The following is a 13,984-nucleotide window of genomic DNA, read 5'->3' as shown; positions in this document are numbered from 1 at the left end:
ACACAAATAGAGAAAAAGAACACGCACCTCATCGACTAGCATAGGGACAACCAAAGCATGGGTAACCAAAACAAAGAAAAAGGTCGATCAGGTTTATTGTACTCAGGTGTTGGTGTCACATTTCCATGTCACAGAAATGTGATCCGCTAAACGACGCAATTAACGGGACACCATTTTTTTTGTGAAAGAAAGTGAATCAAACAGAACATTTTACCCGAGCGAATCCAATCAATAAAAGCGTTCTTAATGGATGACAAGCTTCATATAAAATAATACACTAAACACCATAACACCATCCACATCCAACCACCCATGTCGTTGATTACATGAAAGATAGCGATCAACTAGCAATTGTGCTCTCCATGAATGTGAACGATCTTTGTTTTTTTTTCAAAGCCATCGTCCATTCAATTTTTGATGGGTCGAGTGAATTTTTGGTAGCCTCCGAAATAACGTAGCCAGGTTGCTGTTGAACACAAAACGGAGCAGAATAAACAGAATTACATTATAACACCATTTTAATGGAGGAATGAAATCATAACTGGAAAAGGACGAATTGGTTGCTAAAATCGTGGAAAACTCCATAACCCAACAGCAAGGATCGGGATAAAAAAGCCATAATTCTTCACGATATTAATCAGTACAAGATTTTCTCTACTTTCACCTTCACCATAACGGTCATGAAGGATCACATATTGTGTAGGAAGAATAGACTGGTGTTGCAGAATATCACAAACACAATACACAATACGACGAGGGTTCACAAAGTGACAAGATACCACTGAATTGTTTTCACGAGAGCATGCTGCTAAACAGAACAACGATCGAAAGATGCATTTGGCTACAAGCTACTTTTGCAATCCTCAGGGAGTGGATGATGTCCTTACTCAGGTCAGAAAATACTTCGAATAAGAAAGAATAAGCAGTGAAATTTGATGATTTAATTCAGCAAACCAAGAAAACGATGATAGTAAGCAAGTTTAGCATGATACCAATTCTTCGAAGAGTCATTTGGACAAGTCAAAAGCTGTGCCCAGCACAATCCTAACAGCAACAAACACTTCCGGACAGCAGAATGGCTTCAGATACCTCCACGATCGTCGGTAAACAAACAACGAAGGTGCCACCATCCTTTTTACCATTCATACAATGCTTTCCCGGGGGGTCCGAAGCCATCAAGTCTGCCATTACTCGTGCTTATAAGAAATTTTGAGTTTCTTCACCTACGCATCGTAAAGCCGTAGGTCATTCGGATGTTGGCTCGTTTCCTTCCTCACCCGGTCATTTTTACGGTCAGGTCCGGTTTTGTACGATGAACTTTTTGGGACAATTGATCTCACTTCCGTAGTTGCACGTAACCTCAATGTTTACACTGTTCTTGTGCCCATCAATGCCCTCTTTCTATTGCAATCCTACGTAAGTACTAGCCTTCTGTTGCGATGAGGCCAGCACCTACAACAATCCCAAAAGGCAAACATATTATGCTTCATAATACTGATTCAATTGCTTCAATGGCTTAGCTTAATTGAGTTTTTTTAGCGTTATTGTGTTTTGTGATGCTTTGTATCGTTTATGTCTCTCTGCGACAGCTTCTTCCGGGTATTGATTACGATACTTTGCTTCCTGTTCAATCCTAACCGTTTATTTGTGATTCGTATGTTTCCGTTTTGGAGCCTGCTTGTTAGTTTGTTTGGCATCAATTCATCAGCAGAAAAATGTACTCTTTCTTTGAGGTGGATTTCTAAATACTGAAGATATCCCAATACAACTAATTGAGCTACCTTTCGCAGGTGTGGTCTTTTTTGTTACAAAAAATCACTTTTTAATTTCTTTCTGAAGCTTGTACTTCTTGCTGTTGGATGAAGTGTATAGAAAACGTCGTACTATTGTCATTGCAGATGGCAAAATATGCTTTCTTCACGTAAATTAATTTTTATAATTTGTACAATGGAAAAATCTGGCAAACTAAAACATTAGTGTAATACAGCAATCTTCCACTTCCGGCCTGATCTTCTACAGGCACAGTTCTGCTTCATCACGTGCTCAAATTATCGTGATCCTTCTGGCATTAGGGTAACACTATATCAAATTATTCCATTATTACTTTATTACGAGATTGATGAAAAGGGGCAAGATAGAAATTGCATGCATAATTATGCATAAGTGTCTGGCAATCGCAATTGAGTGCCTAGTGATCATTAAAAAAAACAGAAAAATATGATGCTGGTAAAAAATTCTGTTCTCTCTGCGTTAATGATTGGGAATATTGATACAAAGTGTCTTCTTGCAGATCCTTGACCAAGTATCTAGCCTGATTTCCCAACCTGAATAGCCAACTATAGTGAGGAACCATGGGATCGATGTAGATGAAAGTTTTGCCTAAGGTTGCGAACCGTATCAACATTTTTCAGACCAAGAATTTTGGAAGGACCTAATTGCGAAGCTGATTCGATAGCCTAGGGTGAAGACATAGGTTTTTTATCAGGTTTTATCAAAATAATTGTTTTTTATCCTCATTTCATTACAATTAGTCTAATCTGGATTGATTTAAAACATCAGTTTTAGGAGGTAGATCATTATGAAAAGGGGAATGAGTGTTACGTTTTGTTACTATGATGGGACGGGGGAGGGAACAATTATCAATTTTTACGTTACATATTAATTCCATACTTTGTTGTTCAAGGTAACACCTAGGCGATATAACGATATAGCAATAATATAACTATATAACTATATAACTATATAACTATATAATATAACTATATAACTATATAATATAATATATATAACGATATAACAATAATTGAAAGGAATTCCAAATTATACAAAACGATTCTGCAAGAGTTTCAGATCGCCCAGAGCGACGGTAGGGAAAAAAATCGAGTTAGGCAAAAAAACATTAAAGTTTTAATACAGACAAGCGGAACCTAGAGAGCAAATCATGAAAGGAAAGATCGTGGAAAGGAAGTATAATTTAAACTCGAGGTACTGAACGATCCATTTCGTCGTTTTTTTTTGGTTTGGAATCTTAGCGGGATTCGAGAACGGATGCTTGCCCAACGTACCTTGCACTTGGTCTTCTCCGAGGAGATTCCATGACTTCTGTCCACGTCTGAAGAATTTAGCCTTTCCTCTAAGAAGTTGGTCTGGGATTGACAAACGATTCAAAACCGGTTGTTTGCCCAATGCGCTCGAGCGCTTAGTCTTCTCAGTACTAACCTTTTGAAAATCACAATGCTCAATCAATTACTTGATTGGTAATGAGCTAAGGATCGCGTTTCGTCATAACGTCCGCTGCTTAAGTACCTTCGCACAAAGGTCACGCCGTTACAGTAGCAGAACTCCTTAACTACCTCGATGATCGTCGTCGTAAACTGATAGTGTGCTCCCCAGGGCTTCAAGAAAACAGGGATGTTGTCTTAATCGAATTGATCCTTAATCCAATCTTCAAGGGATCGTGATTTAATCGGGTGTATGCTTCGCACACCGTTGCAGATGTACGTTCGATGATCTCGATGTCATCCTTCGCGGAATTGGTCAAGGCATTGAAGAATCGTGACCTGGATGTCATAGCCTGCATTTCGCATGGCACCTTCCAGATCTATGTTGAATAACAAGTAGGAAAGTTCATTCCCTTGCATCAGTCTCGGGTGAGATAGGAACCGTTCTACAAGCATGTTCGAGATTCTCACCCTACACTGCATTCCAACTATCGTGGCCATCAACAACCGCCAGCTTGCCAGGGCATCCGTACTGCTGCATGACGTCCGATCTATGGTGTCGTATGTTGCCTTGATGTCGATAAATAAATGGTGCGTGTAGTTCTCGTTCTCGCGGCATTTTTGGAGGATGTGCTGCAACGTAAAGGTTTGTCGGTGGTGGATTTTCATCCGACAAACTGGGCTTCCTAGCTTCCAACGAAATTTAAGGTAAAGTCTGCAGCACAGTATTCGGCACAACATCTTTTAGCTGTTATTTAGGACTATTCGCTCGGAGGTTGACACAGTCCATTCTGTCGCCCTTTTTGTATACTGGATGTATAACACTCAGCTTCCACTCATCCGGTAGCTCCTCCTATTGCCAAATCCAAACGGTCAGTCGAAGCATGAGAATGACAAGCAAAGCCGGGATCATTTTTTTAACTTCTTTAACTAAACCAGTAACAGTTTATACAATAGTTAGTTATAGATATAGTTTATCCCGGGAGTTTCGATGGTGTATGTGATAAACGGCGCCGGTTTCATACGACAGGATCGGGTATCAACCGATTGATACCTGATCCCATCTGGAGCGTGCCACTGTAGCAAAGATTTACTACACGGAGACATAGTAAAAATAAGTCTAGAAATGGCCAGCATGACCTTACAAGCGATTAAGCCAAGAAGAAGAAATGATAACAGAAAAACACAAACGCGCTAAAACAAGAACATTTCGGTGTTTTATTCACATTCATTATAACCTAATTCCTGATCAGTAATCACCTTAAGATAATACATACAGTATCTGCACAACTTTAACAATCCAGACCACTATCATCGTAATTGTCACCCTCGCTTTCATATTCATCGCTGTAATAGTCCACGTCAGGGAAGTAATCGTCCAAAGATGAAGCATCGAAATCATCGTCAGAATCGTATTCATCAGATGGATTGTATAAATCTTCTACCCTTTGGAACCTTTGGAACGCCCCAAAGCGCCTTGGTGGACGTACTAACTCAGCATCTAAAAATATAAATCTGAACAACATCAGTACTATTCGAACACATTATAGTGATATGGATTTTTTAAATATATTTTCTCATGAACAAAAAACACTATTAATCCATGCACCCATTGCTGTATTGATTATAAATAACAACAATAAATTATCAAACCACAAAATTTGCATTGCACTACTACTTTTTAACTACTTTATAAATATTCCATGCGCAACATTATTAGGAACCCATGCATATGTATCCAACAACGAAAGTTACATTAAATAATCGTTAAACTTTTTGGGTAAATTAATCACACGATTTGAACGTCTACTCGATGTGGGCGATGGAGGTTGCCCATTAGGTAAATCGTTATCATACTTACTCGGATCTGGATGATCATATTCACGAAAATGCTGCGGATTTCGCCTGTAACATCGTGCCCCGAATGGACACATCGGTGATCCCGGTGGAGGTGGCGGTAGGTTCGGTCTTCGGTAGTCAAGATCACCCGGGTGGGCGTACGCACTACGATGTTCTTGACCGGCTCGATAGCATCGTATTCCGAAGTCGCACGAGGGGCGTAGCACGGCAGCATTAGCATCGCCTGGAGGCAAGGCGCCCAGTCCCGCTTTGTCTCCTGTTCCATCCGGATCAGGTTTAATAGCTACAGGAGGCCCATTGTCGGCTGTAGAGCCCCCGGATGTTCCCGGACCGTTAATATTCGAGTCTGTGTTGCAACCTGGTGCGTCTGGATCAGGTTTGATCTGCACTTGCGGGATGGTACTACTGGTAGGCAAATTATCGGGGTCCGGTTTAACATCAACTGACGAAGTGGCTTCTGTATCGGGTGAGTTAGTTTCGGGACAAACCATTTTTTCAGCATTGGTAGAGTCATTGGCTGGTAGAGATTGTGAAGAAGTTGACGGTTCCTCACAATTATCCTCACTTGCTATTCGTTGCTTTTTCGATGTGTCTTCAGCGCTTTCTGCTTCATGTTTTCGCTTGGACTGTATGCTATCCTGTAATGTCGAATTTTCACTCTCCATTTCCACGGACATGTCTGTATTTTGTGAATCTATTTCGGTGGTGTCTTCTCCCACCTCAAACCAATCGCCATCTTGAAGAAGCCGAAACTTGTCTCCGACTTCTAGCATTATAGTTTCATTCTTTTTCAGTATGTAATCCGTGGTGCAATCTTTTTTTTGACAAAAGATTGAATTTATGTGCAAAGACTCCAGTCGCAGCAGCAATTTGGAGCCCTTCAATTCCTTCGAAATCCGGCCATGAGTTCGAGAAATACGTTTATCATCGCACTGAAAGTATTGAGAAACTCTGAGCCATTGAGACACAAACACTGCGCATTTATTTTTCTCGGTTATACTTACCTCCAGAAACTTCCCGCGACCAATGTCTTGGCTATGTTCCGGGACAATATTCCGAGTTTGCTTGATAGTATTAATAATCACCAGCCTTTTCATCGTACGTCCGATGGTACCTGATGTTACATGAAGTTACAAGTAGGATTTGTACGCTTGAAAGCGCGCGTGTTGGAGATAAATACTGCGCCGCTTTGTTTACCCTTCAGTTGTGTGTTTACACCTTTTGACGTGAGCTCTAGACTATTTGACAATTTTGAAACCACGCCACAGTGAGCTAGGTTTCAGATGGTCAAAGTCCAATAACGAACTGAATTGACGAGCCATGTACAATATAGAAATCTTTAAAAAGGGTTAGAAATATCAACGACTGTTTAGGTGAAAAAATACAAACAAAAATATCCTTTTTTTTGCATTCGATTTCACTCATAAGTTGCTATTATTAAAAATTTTGACTTTATCTCACTTTAATGACTCGTTCAAACTGTCATGGTGAGAGAAATCAAACGAATGACTCCCAGTGAAAAACATCTGTACATGAAATTTATGCTGACAGCAGACAACAGAATTATGTTTTGCTTTTGTGGAAATGGTGTGTTTGTTATCTATTTGAAATGTTCCAAACTTAAGCTATTTGTTTTTTATTATTTACAAATGAAACCTGTTGTGTGCATAAAATAATCGGAACACAGCAGTTCGTTTTGTATTGTCCCTACAGAAAATGGCATTATCGCAATTAGTTGAAAAATTGAAGGTATAGAAATATTCCCAACTTCTGATCTCCCGACAACTAATACAATCACTTCTTCTGCGTTTCTTAAAACCCAGTTTGGTGAAAAGTATATTTTAGCTAATATTGTAGTTATGCCGTTAGCAAAACCACCGGATTGTGACGAGTGTAGGCTTCCAGCGCGAAACAAATTCCTGACGCTTGATATCTGGGAATCGTTTGTATACCGAAAGCTGTACGATCTGTTCCGCAAACATATTGTCGAACATGATAAGGATCCGCTGTACCAGTTAAACACGGAATACCACTTGATTTGCAACGATCGGCCTTACCTGCAAATGAAATATGTGTTCCGAGACAAACATTATCGCAACAATTTAAACATTCTATTCAAGGAAAAGCTCACAAATTTGCATGAAACTTGTGTTTACGTAGAGATCAGCGATCTGGGGCAGGCCATTTTCGATAAAGTGGAAAATCTTGGCAAAACTATACAGCGCTTGTCTAGAGAAATCGAACAATCTAGGCGAGAAAATACTAATGTTGCCGCAGAAGCAAATAAGTTGAAAATTTCCAACAGTTGCTTATCGTCAGAGGTTGAAGAGTACCACCCGGAACCGGTTAAAAAGGGTGCCAGAAACGCCTATGAAGAATACGTTCCCGTTACTCGAAACGGTGCATCTCCAGGCATTAAACGAACTTATAAACCTTCTAAAATAACCGATGGGGGCAAACCGGTTGGCTCTGTGGAGCCTGATCCCTACACGCCGGGAACAATCGACACACCTAGTAAAATATCCTACACGCCAACATCTAGCCCACAGAATAAAGTGGATTCGCGAAGAAACGTTGTTGTCACACCAGTCAAGCCTGAAAAAAATCTCTTCGGGTCAGACGATGATGATGAGTACGATCCGACGAGTACAAAAAGTCCTGCCGAACAACAGACAAAAAACGATAGCGGAAAAGACATGTTTTCCGATAGTGAACAACACTCGATAAACGACGATTCTGATCTGAAACCGACGGCCTCCGATCCTTCGTATCTTGCGAAGCGAGAAGTTTTACCGCGGAGCAGTAAACAAAATATACGCAGTTTGCTAACTGAAAGTCCGGAAGAGAAGGCACAGCGTAAAGCGTCTAAGAAATTGGCAAAATCGGTGGAAGAAAACCTAAATAAAATAATGCAGCTTAAGAAAGTGATTCGTAAAAAAACTGTTCCAAAAAAGGAAGGTTCACTAAAAAAACAAAGTAAAATAGATAAAATTTGCGAGGTAGCTACAAACATTAGAAGACTGTCTAAGGTGGAAGTGCTGTAAGTAACTATCCAATATTTGATTATAAATAAGTAATATTTTTTTCCACACAGCGATTGCATCAACTTGTCGAAGGAAGAAATTTTAGAGACATTCAGTCAATACAAGCAAGAACTGCGGGGGCTATATTTAAGAAATAAGGATCACACGGAACGTCAGTGGAAATCGTCCAGGGAACTGTGCTACTTTACTGATCTTGGAAACATTCTGGACGACGAGCAGAAGTTTGCCATGATGCAGCACCTGGAGGATGAATTTGTGCCAGAACATCAACGAGGAAAGGTACACTGGATTTCTTATGCGACTATGTTCTGTTCTTTTACACAGATGTGTATATTTGGACAGGAAATTCTGTAACATCAACCGACGTTTTAATGCTTTCCATTTTTAGTATACCGAATTTTTTACTTCGGCACTGGTGATGGAGTGGGGGTTACGAATTTTTATGGAACGACACCATTTCACCAGTCGCGAGATGGCCTTAGAACGCATTAAGCAACAGGAACAGTCTTACATTGCCTCCCTATCGGACGATTTCATGTTGAAGTACCATTAAGATAAGGGATACATTCAAGCCTTCAACAAAGGAAGTGTGTTGGCAGTTCAGCAGTTCACGCGCTGTAACACGACTCATTTCGAATGAATGTTATAATATTATGTCATAATCACGGTTCATCCCTTGAAAATGATTGATTTTATTGAATACATTTTCTATTTGCAAATAACACAAATTGATTATTAGGCAAATTGGTTGCAGCGAACGTACTAAGCGCGCCTTGGTTCTTTTCAGCGGGCAATGAAAGAAAAGCAACTTACCATTGTTGAGCGACAGTTCGCGTTAGTCTTCCATACTGTAATCATCATCGAAATCGTATGCTTCCTTCTCTTCATCCTGCTCCTTGCTTGAGTTGCTCAGCTTGTTCTCTTGTTTTTTGCGTTTCTTCATCTCTTGCTTCATGCTTCGATTAGACATTTGATTACCTTCCAGCTGGAACATGGGATCCTTGCGGAATCGTTTTTCTTCCTCTGCGTAGTCGTTAACCTTTCGTTTGCGTCTTTTACCATCATCGGTTTTGCCACTCATGGCATCGTCCTGCTCAATAATTTTACCATCATTTGCAAGTTGCGTCAGCTGATCGCTTCTTGCAAGGCGCATATGTACTGGACCGCCGGTATCTACTTCCATCGTGAGAATATCCTCTTGTTTGATTGCCATCTTCATGCCGTCCGCATCCTTCTTGTTAAAACTTGCCTCATACTGACTACCCAACTGCGCCACTAGTTCATCGAGCTGTTGATCGAGGTTAAGCTCGGGCACATTTTCCGAGGACGTTACAAGCTGGGCATCTAGGTGTATTTCGTTCGAATTATCCTCCGGTGGCTGTGTACAATATTTGATTTTTCCAATGTTCCAATCCTCAATCAGACATCTGGCCGCCTTTTTTACGTCCGGTACACCCTTCTTCGCTAGTGCACCCATGCGAATAGCTTTCTTGGCCAGAAACTCATCCGTGGAATGGAACTCACTGATGTCGTACAATTTGCAAAAATACATCATAGTGCCACGCTTCAGAATGTCGTTCGCCAGCGGGAAAGGGTCCTGGATTTCCGTAATGCGCTGCGCATTCTTTAGTGCATAAAATTTGTTCTGGTCCTGTTCCTTGGGACGCTGGAAAACAATACCCGGACTGTCGAGAAGTTTCACGTGCGAATCGATTTGCACTTCTTGCATCTGCTTTGTGACACCTGGTTTTGCTCCCACCATACAAGCACGTCTACGCTTCAACGAGTTAACTAATGAACTTTTGCCTACATTCGGCAGCCCTACCACTCCGACGCGAATGGAGGTACGGATGCTGTCGCTACGACAGTAGTTAGCCAACAGCTCTTTCAGTAAATCCGCTCCAATACAGGGAGAACATTCAAGAGACTTGGTGGATTTAAATTTCTTGTGGCCAATATTGGATTTTTGCGCTTGCGTCGTTGCCTTGAACGGTATAACGGGCCCGGAACGACGCAGGTATTTCATCCAGCGCTCCAAATTATCGCGCGGTACAAGATCAGCCTTGTTCAGGATCAAAACCAATCGTTTCTGACCGGGTGCCTCACGGACAATCTTTGCCACCTCTGCGCATCGGGTACCTAGTGGATCACGGGCATCGACCACTTCTAGCACAACATCCGCGGCATCGACAACTTTCTTAAACTCCTTGAAGTATGCTTTCAACGAATTTTCCTTTCCTCCTTTAGAAACATTTGCATACTCATCATCCTCTTCTGTTTGCGGGCTGAACTGGTCCTGTCGTTTTTCAGCATCGGCTACCATTGACTGAAGGGTCTTGGAACGCAACTCTTCCTGTCGCTGCTCTTTTTGTCGCTCTTTTTGCTGCTGACGTAGTTCTTCCTGTATCTTCTTGTACGCCTCGACCTCTTCAATCACTTCCTTTTTGAAGGGACATATGTTCGGCACTTGGATCAACTTCTGTTTTTTACTTTTAAGCTTCGGCAGCTTCTTTGCTTCCTTCGCCTTCTTACGTTTGCTTTCGGCGATCTTCTTGATTACCTTGTACCGCAGGGATGCTTTCTGGCGTTTCGAAGAACGACCTATTAAAAAGTAAATGAAACAACAGTTTCAGACACAAACGTATTACAGAAAACAATAAAGATACTCACATTTTAGCGCTTTCAGCGCCATTTCAGTTCGATTATTCTAATTTACACGATTTCTGTTCAAGCTTACGCAGTACGATGCAGTGCGATACCACGTTTTTCACTAGCTGCAAAAGAAAACACCGGGTTGCAACAGATTGTGAACGTCAAAAAGACAGATTCGAAAGCACATGGATTTTTGTAGGTGCTGAGAGAGATTGACAGTTTAACTTTCTCACAAAATGACCCAATAGTGAGATGTTTATTATGTGGTTAAATTAAAATCTGTGTTAGGAAACACATTCAGAGACAAACTTCGACAAAATCCTAGCGAAAAAAGACTGTTGTTGGTTTTCTGTAAGTCAAGTTCGAATTTGTAAATTAATCACGTTCAGAAATCTGTTTGTAATTCCGAACCGTGTGAGCTGTGAGCAAATCGTTTTCAGCCGACATCTTAGCGAGAGTAATCTTGGCCCAGTATACCTTATTGTTGTGTTTGTGCGTACCGTGGGCATCATCAATCAGTCACGTAATTTTCTCGTGGTGTTGCAAAATATTATTCTTTTCTATTCTAGTTCATTATCTTGCCGTTTTAGATGCTCGTGATGAATGTAGGTGTGCAACAATGCCTATAATAATGTGAGAGCTATAAGTGTGGAATGTTGTTTATCACCCTATTTCCAAACTATTAATTTTGAAAGCGACCGGCGCCAATTCTTCGAAGGCAATGATACGAAGTACCAGCGTATGGAGAGGGGGTGTTGGAAGCAGCACCACCTTGTTTCATGGTTGGCCGTGGAGCAGAAACGTCTGTGCATCGCGACCCATGCATGCAAAACGAACCATATGTTTCCCGCTAAACCGGCAGTTAATCCCGAAAGTAATGGAAAGGAGGCTACTTTGTCCGGCATATATCGATCGAAAATCAAATGTGCATTCATATAGAGTGCAAACGATACCAAATAACTTCAGCATGCTCAATGCCCGGAGTATCGCAAGTGATAATAGCCATAAGACGGATAGTAGGTCTAGACGGTCGGAACAAAAAGAGGTACAGTCATGGCAACAAAAAATATCCCCATACGCAAAATTGATGCGTATCGACAGACCCATCGGTTCATGGTTACTTTTTTGGCCCTGTGGATGGAGTATAGCGCTTAGTGCCCCAGCGGGTTGCTGGCCGGATCCGATGATGCTAGGTTTGTTTGGAGTCGGAGCGTTCATTATGCGAGGCGCCGGATGCACCATCAACGATCTATGGGATCGTGATATTGATGCAAAGGTTGAAAGGACTCGAAATCGACCAATTGTAGCAGGAGAAATTGCCCCATTCGATGCGCTTGTGTTCCTGTCGGGTCAGCTAGGTGTGGGATTGTTTGTGTTGCTCCAGTTAAACTGGTACTCGATCCTGTTGGGTGCTAGCTCATTGGGACTAGTCATTGTTTATCCTTTGATGAAACGTATCACCTATTGGCCGCAATTGATGCTCGGAGCAACCTTCAATTGGGGAGCATTACTTGGCTGGAGCGCTACACAAGGATCGGTCGAATGGTCCGCCTGCTTGCCACTATACGTCGCTGGAGTTTGCTGGACAATTGTGTACGACACTATATACGCGCATCAGGACAAGGTGGATGATTTGTTAATAGGAATCAAGTCAACAGCTCTGCGCTTTGGAGACAATACGAAACTGTGGCTTAGCGGATTTACGGCAGCTATGCTAGCTAACCTGGTTACTGCTGGACTGGTGTGTGATCAAACGTGGCCATATTATACCTCGATCGGGCTCATTGGAGCCCACTTAGTTCATCAGGTATTTCACATGGCACAGTAGCAAGCGTGGTTGCATTCTCACCGATTTTTGGTTATTAATTTTTGCTCCATCATTTCCAGATTCACTCTCTAAACATTCACAACCCAAAGGATTGTGCTACCAAATTCATTTCGAATCATCAGGTAGGATTTTTACTGTTCCTTGGAATCGTCCTTGGAACGCTGTACAAAAAGAATAGCGATGATCGAACAAAAGGCTCAACAACTGCCACTGGTACTAGCAGCAGCAGCAGTACGGGGGGCCAGCTAAGTGCAACGGTTACCAGCGCGAGAAATATTGCGGTATAAAATGCTCTCGACTTTCTGGGTTTCGTATGTACCTCTGAAGTAAAGGTCTCCATAATTCGGCAGACGAGATACATACTTTAGTCCACGAAGTTGTGCCACCCGAAGTTGATGTGTATTACGATGCTCTGTCTGAAATATTAGGAGACTTTTGCTATTGCCTAAAATGAGTATAATATAAACCATAAAAATCAGTTGTTGTAGATAATTAATAGATTATTGTATAAAATCCACCCTATGAAGAATGGATATGATGTAAGTAACATGTCTGGATTAGTCTACGTTTTATAGGAGAAACTAAATTAGAACCCGTACTGATACTGATTTAAAATATCCCTCAAGTTAAATGATGACAAATACAAATAATATATATGTCACCAATCATCTTTGAATCAAGCCATATTGGAAATAATGATGCCGACTTTGAAAATCTTACAGTTATTTTAAAATATTGTGCGGCACGTTGCAGAAAAAACAGAAAAAAAATATTGCTGTCAACTTCGGATTCTGTTTTCATTTCCAATCCGTCAATCCTTTTTGTGAACTAGTCTGGTCTTCCAGTTCTTCTATTGTTTTTGATAAAAGTAATAAATTGTATAAAAAAATTCAGTTTCTATTGTTTTTTTCTTATTAATAACTAATATTAATCGCTAACAGCTTTACTTACAGAAAGAAAAGCAAACATCATATCAAGAAATTAGGCAACAGAGAGAAATCGGAATTACGTACGTAGCATACAACACATCAGTTGCGCTCCTAGGGGTGTACGATTGCTGTAAAGTAGTGTGGGTTGCAACTTGCAAGCAGTCGGTATTTAGTGTTTTGACAAGATACAAGCGTATCTCGTTATCGTAGTTTCTGCGTGGTTCATGCTCGATTATCATTTGTTCCTAACGTAAACAGAGCAATAGATTATTATTTATTGATATGGCGTCCTACTTCGGAACATACGTATGATGATGCGTGATAAGTGAAAAAGAACAAAAAAGCACTCGGCTGCGGCATTTTCTTATCTTTTTGTAATGAACAGTGAAGCGTTCTGCATGTTCTGAAAAGAAGTTATGCTAGAACTCGTCTTCGTGCACGGTTTGTACC

General features: G+C 41.1%; 5 protein-coding genes across 12 annotated transcripts in view; 3 read left to right on the top strand and 2 right to left on the bottom strand.

The window, feature by feature from the left end:
- Positions 1-4,416: 4,416 nt before the first annotated feature.
- LOC125766669 (aprataxin and PNK-like factor) lies at positions 4,417-6,321 on the bottom strand. Of its 2 annotated transcripts, none has more exons than XM_049432896.1 (3): positions 6,086-6,321; positions 5,083-6,013; positions 4,417-4,722 (listed from the first exon to the last, which is right to left on the bottom strand). In XM_049432896.1, exons 1-3 carry the CDS (start codon positions 6,176-6,178, stop codon positions 4,514-4,516), a joined length of 1,233 nt encoding a protein of 410 aa, XP_049288853.1. In that variant the 5' UTR covers positions 6,179-6,321; the 3' UTR covers positions 4,417-4,513. The 2 variants fall into 2 exon arrangements, with proteins under 2 accessions (XP_049288853.1, XP_049288854.1); XM_049432897.1 differs by having other exon boundaries at positions 4,608-4,736; positions 6,086-6,317.
- A 313-nt stretch (positions 6,322-6,634) lies between these two features.
- Positions 6,635-8,853, top strand: LOC125761093 (uncharacterized). Its single transcript, XM_049421925.1, has 4 exons — positions 6,635-6,830; positions 6,905-8,121; positions 8,176-8,404; positions 8,514-8,853. Exons 1-4 carry the CDS (start codon positions 6,798-6,800, stop codon positions 8,676-8,678), a joined length of 1,644 nt encoding a protein of 547 aa, XP_049277882.1. The 5' UTR covers positions 6,635-6,797; the 3' UTR covers positions 8,679-8,853.
- On the bottom strand, positions 8,798-10,942 carry LOC125761090 (guanine nucleotide-binding protein-like 3 homolog). Its single transcript, XM_049421911.1, has 2 exons — positions 10,796-10,942; positions 8,798-10,726 (listed from the first exon to the last, which is right to left on the bottom strand). Exons 1-2 carry the CDS (start codon positions 10,815-10,817, stop codon positions 8,961-8,963), a joined length of 1,788 nt encoding a protein of 595 aa, XP_049277868.1. The 5' UTR covers positions 10,818-10,942; the 3' UTR covers positions 8,798-8,960.
- A 238-nt stretch (positions 10,943-11,180) lies between these two features.
- LOC125761097 (4-hydroxybenzoate polyprenyltransferase, mitochondrial) lies at positions 11,181-13,083 on the top strand. Of its 2 annotated transcripts, none has more exons than XM_049421930.1 (3): positions 11,181-11,300; positions 11,368-12,584; positions 12,665-13,083. In XM_049421930.1, the coding sequence occupies exons 2-3, from the start codon at positions 11,499-11,501 to the stop codon at positions 12,890-12,892; spliced, it is 1,314 nt and encodes a 437-aa protein (XP_049277887.1). In that variant the 5' UTR covers positions 11,181-11,300; positions 11,368-11,498; the 3' UTR covers positions 12,893-13,083. The 2 variants fall into 2 exon arrangements, with proteins under 2 accessions (XP_049277887.1, XP_049277888.1); XM_049421931.1 differs by having other exon boundaries at positions 11,287-11,382; positions 11,473-12,584.
- A 568-nt stretch (positions 13,084-13,651) lies between these two features.
- LOC125761079 (dedicator of cytokinesis protein 3) overlaps positions 13,652-13,984 on the top strand; it is a 49,574-nt gene continuing 49,241 nt past the window's right edge. For 2 of the 6 annotated variants that reach the window (XM_049421885.1, XM_049421879.1), the window contains exon 1: positions 13,652-13,840. The gene's annotated coding sequence lies outside the window, so the exon portion shown is untranslated. The other 4 variants (XM_049421881.1, XM_049421876.1, XM_049421883.1 and 1 more) reach the window with 4 other exon arrangements.

Source organism: Anopheles funestus, chromosome 2RL (genome assembly GCF_943734845.2).
Source record: "Anopheles funestus chromosome 2RL, idAnoFuneDA-416_04, whole genome shotgun sequence".
NCBI lineage: Eukaryota > Metazoa > Arthropoda > Insecta > Diptera > Culicidae > Anopheles > Anopheles funestus.
This window is presented reverse-complemented; position numbering and strand designations above follow the sequence as displayed.

What these genes read in the sequence shown, in the direction of transcription:
- LOC125766669 (XM_049432896.1), bottom strand. Translation starts at nt 6,178, where the DNA reads ATGAAAAGGCTGGTGATTATTAATACTATCAAGCAAACTCGGAATATT. An exon ending in GTCGCGGGAAGTTTCTGGAG is followed by an intron (nt 6,014 to 6,085) that starts GTAAGTATAACC and finishes CAATACTTTCAG; the next exon opens with TGCGATGATAAACGTATTTC. An exon ending in ATATGATCATCCAGATCCGA is followed by an intron (nt 4,723 to 5,082) that starts GTAAGTATGATA and finishes TTATATTTTTAG; the next exon opens with ATGCTGAGTTAGTACGTCCA.
- LOC125761093 (XM_049421925.1), top strand. Translation starts at nt 6,798, where the DNA reads ATGGCATTATCGCAATTAGTTGAAAAATTGAAG. An exon ending in CTGTCTAAGGTGGAAGTGCT is followed by an intron (nt 8,122 to 8,175) that starts GTAAGTAACTAT and finishes TTTTCCACACAG; the next exon opens with CGATTGCATCAACTTGTCGA. An exon ending in CAGAACATCAACGAGGAAAG is followed by an intron (nt 8,405 to 8,513) that starts GTACACTGGATT and finishes TTCCATTTTTAG; the next exon opens with TATACCGAATTTTTTACTTC.
- LOC125761090 (XM_049421911.1), bottom strand. Translation starts at nt 10,817, where the DNA reads ATGGCGCTGAAAGCGCTAAAAT. An exon ending in GGCGCTGAAAGCGCTAAAAT is followed by an intron (nt 10,727 to 10,795) that starts GTGAGTATCTTT and finishes ACTTTTTAATAG; the next exon opens with GTCGTTCTTCGAAACGCCAG.
- LOC125761097 (XM_049421930.1), top strand. Translation starts at nt 11,499, where the DNA reads ATGATACGAAGTACCAGCGTATGGAGAGGGGGTGTTGGAAGCAGCACC. An exon ending in GAGCCCACTTAGTTCATCAG is followed by an intron (nt 12,585 to 12,664) that starts GTATTTCACATG and finishes CATCATTTCCAG; the next exon opens with ATTCACTCTCTAAACATTCA.